The sequence below is a fragment of the Papaver somniferum genome, chromosome 1 (genome assembly GCF_003573695.1).
Source record: "Papaver somniferum cultivar HN1 chromosome 1, ASM357369v1, whole genome shotgun sequence".
NCBI lineage: Eukaryota > Viridiplantae > Streptophyta > Magnoliopsida > Ranunculales > Papaveraceae > Papaver > Papaver somniferum.
Genome location: NC_039358.1, coordinates 231309367 through 231314254, shown reverse-complemented (window position 1 = coordinate 231314254; position 4888 = coordinate 231309367). Strand labels below are relative to the sequence as shown.

The following is a 4888-nucleotide window of genomic DNA, read 5'->3' as shown; positions in this document are numbered from 1 at the left end:
TCGACGATTAATCGATGAAGACGATGTTGAAAGGAAGAAGAAGAAGACTTTTTTTTCTTGGTGCGGCCGTAGGATAGTCTAATTTTGGTTTTTGTTAATAGATTAGATTAGGTTTTTTTATATTTTGGTAGTTATTAATTTAATTATAATCTCAATTAGGATTATGGGGGCAAATTAGTAATGTCTACATTTTAGGACATCCCTTATAAATATAGGGTAGATGGCCTTATAAACAATGGTCCCAAAAAAACCATGGTTCCAAAAAATCGTTCAAAAAATAATGCAACTTGTTGATGGTAATGGGCCCAATTTGGGAGTAAAGGACTGCAATGCAGCTCAAATAAAGATGAAGTACATTTATGGTGTGGGTGGAAATATCCTTTGCACACATTTGCGCCAGAAATATTAGCATGAAAAATTGAGGTTTTAGTATTGCAAATGTTTGCAGTCCTCACTCGAATCTAAACCCTTTCTCCTCCTTTTCCATATTCTCAGTTCTCTCAGTTTCCAACTTCTCCATTTCAGAGCTGGTTTTCTCCTGTAGAGCTTCAAATCTCCCATCTTCTTTAATCTTCGTAAGTCTCCTTCTCTCCCAATCTCTAGATTTAATGCATCTATAAAAAAAAAAAAACCTGGGTTTTTGTTTTTTCACTTTAAAACCCTAGCTTTGGCCTCTTTCTTCGATCAACTAATGTTTTCTTCGTACTACTTAACAAATTTGATCAAAATCTAATTGATTGGAAATCCATGTTTATATGCTACTCTTAAGTCATCTGCATTAGAAAAGATCTCATCTTTCCGTTGGTATTATATTGTGTTAAAGGAAATGGTTGTTTTTGGTGAAAATTAGAGGGGATTTGGGAGTAATTTATGTGAGAAATAAGTGAATGTTGTGTTTCGTGGTTAATTATGAAAATTTTGAGTTGATTTGATTCTTAATGTATTGATTATTATCTTCAGTTCCTTGTATTTGACCTGTAATTGTTCGTTTTTGTGTAGATGGGTGGCGTATCTTCTTAAAGACTTTTGATTCAAAGAGTTGGTCTTAGTGTTTTGCAATTATGGGGGGTTGGCAAAGGCATATACAATCTATCATTCGTCATGCGGGTAAAAAATTGGAGCAAAGCTGTAGTCCTCCACTCAGTTTACCAAGTGCTCGTATAAATGCCGCTTCTACTTTAGGTACATAAACTACTTTGATTATCTTTTGTTGGAATGTGCTAGTTTGCCGTTCATTTGAAACAGGATGGTTTTGTAACATGGGTTTTCTATTGCAGGTCAATTTCGTTATCTACACAGAACATCAAACACATCTCCGACAAACATTCTCAGGCCTTTTCACCAGTATTTGCAGCAATCGGTAAATGTTCTTAACGTTATTTGCTAATGATGAAATTTCTTAGTTTAAGAAAACCCTTTCTTAGTTTAAGGAAACTGAATATGCTCCAAGATGGTAATGGGTAGAGAGTACCTTGGTTTCTATAGATACAATTTCTAGAAACATTTTAGTTCATTTATATAAGTTTCAAAAAACTCATATAAAGATTATGTGTCGGCATGTATCTATGTTGTTATATGTTTGTTTAGTGTATGACTTTTAGGTACAGTTGAAGATGGTTGACAAACATTAAAATTGCAAAACTTGTGGACTTTATCTAGGTTTCTCATTACGATTGTGTGTCAAACAGACTGACTCCACCAAACCTCAAATTCTTTTACACTCCACAGCTTTTGCTCTACTGTTTTTTCTTAATAAGACACATGGTAGTGGGTTGCCCCTTAAAAGAGTTGCACGGTTCAACCATTCATGCTATCTGTTAAATCCTACAACTCGTGTGCTCTTAATTGTCGTTGCGCTTAGGATCACATCCATTGTTTGCCTCTTTGCACCATGCAACTCTCTTTAAAGGAGCTTCCTGCTAACATTCCCCAGAAGAGAACACCAAGGACGTTGAATATTAGGTGTGAGATCTACAGGAAACAGTTTGTCACATAAATGGAATATCTGCTCTCTAACTTTGTTTTTCCTCATAAACAATCGTTTAAATTGTTCCTTCTTTTAAACTGGCATACCGTTAAATTTGTCACTACTTTAAATTGCAGGGAATTTCTTCTTCAAGGAAGTTGCTTTCAGAAGCATCCTCTGACCAAACGCCTGTAGCAAATCCACTGTCGTCACCTGTTTTGCAAATAGGTGACGGGACAACTGAAACCCAAGCCGTGGTCCCTAAACGTGCCAGCGTTCAGGCAGTGTTGAAGGACATAAAACAGGTATGGTATTGTTATATCTGAGTGTTTTTAACTTTTTATTAGTTTCTTGTTCGATCTGAGTTTAAGGTTGCTGCATATACCATTGATAAGTGCAAAGTACTTGCTGAAAGAACAATGATAAGTATATTTCAAATTTAGAAATGATATTTAGCAGCTCCTTAAAAGAGTTGCACGATGCAACCCTCATCTTATCCGTTGAATATAGAACTCATATGCCCACTTCACCCTCGTGCTTAGAGTCAACATCCATTTGATGCCTTTTTGCACCATGCAATCTTTTTAAATAGCTGCCTGCTAGTTCACCTCTTCCAGAACTATATTGTTGTAAAAAATAGTCTTTTTTTTATATCCTTGTTTGATCTAACTATTACTTCAAACCTCTCCTAGAAATGATATAACTAGCAGTCAATTTTCTTTTTGAAGGGATATTCTTTTGATTTGGCAGTTGAGATGGATCATGTAATGTGTTTTCGTTGTAGCTTTTCCTTCTGCAGAACTTTTGTTAGCCTGCCTCGTGCATACCTTTTGGTAGTGTTGCCTGTTGCATAAATTCGAAATATTCATCTACTTGTACTTAGTTAGGGATATCCCTTAGAGAACTATAATAAAGATACGCATGACTACTTTTAGTGATAGTTAGATTTTAAATGCAGAAATCTACTGGTCTACAATTCTAGGTCCTTTGTTGCTACTTATATGCGACTCCCTGGATTCAGTGCGTCCACTTTTAAGGTCGAACAGATCCATGCTTGCTGACATGTGGCTCTAGGCATATACTTTGTTTTCAATAACCATGCCCCATCCACACGTCTCTAGTATTTATATAATCTCTTGTCGAAGAACTCAGACCATTAGAAGCTAGCTGAATTGGGATTTGAATGTCGATGGGTGTTTCATTTCATTTGTAATCTTTTAGTCATTGTATAGCCAACCCTGTAATATCTTAATATGTTGTGTTGCAGAGTCCCAAAAAGGTTAATCTGGTGGCTGCATTGGTTCGTGGAATGCGAGTGGAAGATGCTCTATTGCAACTGCAGCTTACAGTAAAGCGAGCATCAAAGACTGTTTATCAGGTAAACTTGTACATGAACAATTAAACTTATGCTTGAACTGTTAAACATAGCAAGGTCGCTAACAAAAATATACAGTCTTACATTCTTTAGGGGTTACCTGTCAAAACCCACTTCATACAGTATTTCTTGCCACTAAATTTTTTTATCTTTTACAGTTTCCAATTAACCCTGCCTCAGATCCTTGAAAATGAGCATAATCTGTCCTTAACTTTGTGATTTTGCTAAAATTTCAAGCTCTTGTATTTTATTGCTGTGTACATGTTCATTCAAATTTTTATTGATGTAATGGTACAGCTAGGTATTGATTACATCAATCAATCTCACTATCAGCATTACTTACCTTGAACTAAAATTTGTTCATGCAGGTTATACACTCAGCACGTGCCAATGCAACCCATAATCATGGGTTGGATAAAGACCGTCTCCTAGTTGGTAAGTAAAGTGCAGGAACTGTTGTTGTTGAATTCCTTCCTATTTCCTTCTCTTTTGAGCACTAAACCAGCTATGCTAATTATACATGCCCGAATTTTTGTGCGACAGCCGAGGCATTTGTAGGAAAAGGGTTATTCAAAAAGAGAGTTTCATATCACGCAAAGGGAAGATCTGGAGTGAAAGTACGAGCAGAGTGTAGGTTAACTGTCGTTGTTAGGGAGATGACCCCTGAAGAAGAGGCTGAGATAGCCAGACTAAGAGTACACAATTTCCGCAAGCTCTCCAAGAGGGAGAGGCGATTGGTTCCACATAAGCTCATCGAGACTACCCCTGTATGGGGACGCAAAAGCAAGCCTAGCAACTCAGAGAAGAGTTCCATGGCTTGAAGCAGAATTTTCAAGAAACAATCTTCTTGCAGAACCAACCACCTTGGTCTAAATTTGATGGTAGAGGGGGACAGTTTTGCTTCAATTTAAGAGAAAGTAGTTTGTTTTTGTACCTAGGGTTTAAATTAAAATTATTCTGCTAGTTGGTTGTGTACTCTTCTGCCGAGTAAGGGTTATTTCAGAAACAAGTTGCTGGCAGATCTTATATTGGAGTAGTACTGACATGAAGTAGACATTTTAGCTTCACAATTTTAAGAGCAATAAGTTTTGTATTTTTGGGGCATTAAATTTTCTTCTGGAACTCCTGCACTCCATCTTGTCATGTTATTGAAAATTGTCAGATCTCATCATGATTAGAAAGATTTTGTTCGTCATTATGTCATCTCAATGGTTATTATTCAATTGATTGGTTTGTATATTGCAATCTCGTCCTTTGAAAATGAAGAACACACTACAATCAGGCCAGAATCTTTATCCTCTGTTAGGTAAGCAGCAGCTATCACGCTTAAAAGTGAGTCTGCTACTAGGCAGCTGCATTACTAGCCCACTATCTCTAGTGTTTCCAAAATAAGATTTTTCTTACAAAAAAAAAAAAAAAGAAAAAGAAGACATTTTCTTAATAAATACTTGCCCATAGTTTTCACCTTCACTGGAAATTTCCATCACGGAAAGAAAGAAGAAACCACAATTCTTGGTTTGTTCATACTACTTAAAACAGCCAATTGA

At 36.3% G+C, this 4888-nt stretch overlaps 1 protein-coding gene across 1 annotated transcript; it reads left to right on the top strand.

Moving 5' to 3' along the window:
- The first annotated feature begins 440 nt into the window (after positions 1 to 440).
- LOC113318790 (50S ribosomal protein L22, chloroplastic-like) lies at positions 441 to 4463 on the top strand. Its single transcript, XM_026567042.1, has 7 exons — positions 441 to 575; positions 1000 to 1182; positions 1278 to 1360; positions 2104 to 2271; positions 3234 to 3344; positions 3710 to 3776; positions 3885 to 4463. Exons 2-7 carry the CDS (start codon positions 1062 to 1064, stop codon positions 4160 to 4162), a joined length of 828 nt encoding a protein of 275 aa, XP_026422827.1. The 5' UTR covers positions 441 to 575; positions 1000 to 1061; the 3' UTR covers positions 4163 to 4463.
- Positions 4464 to 4888: the final 425 nt, after the last annotated feature.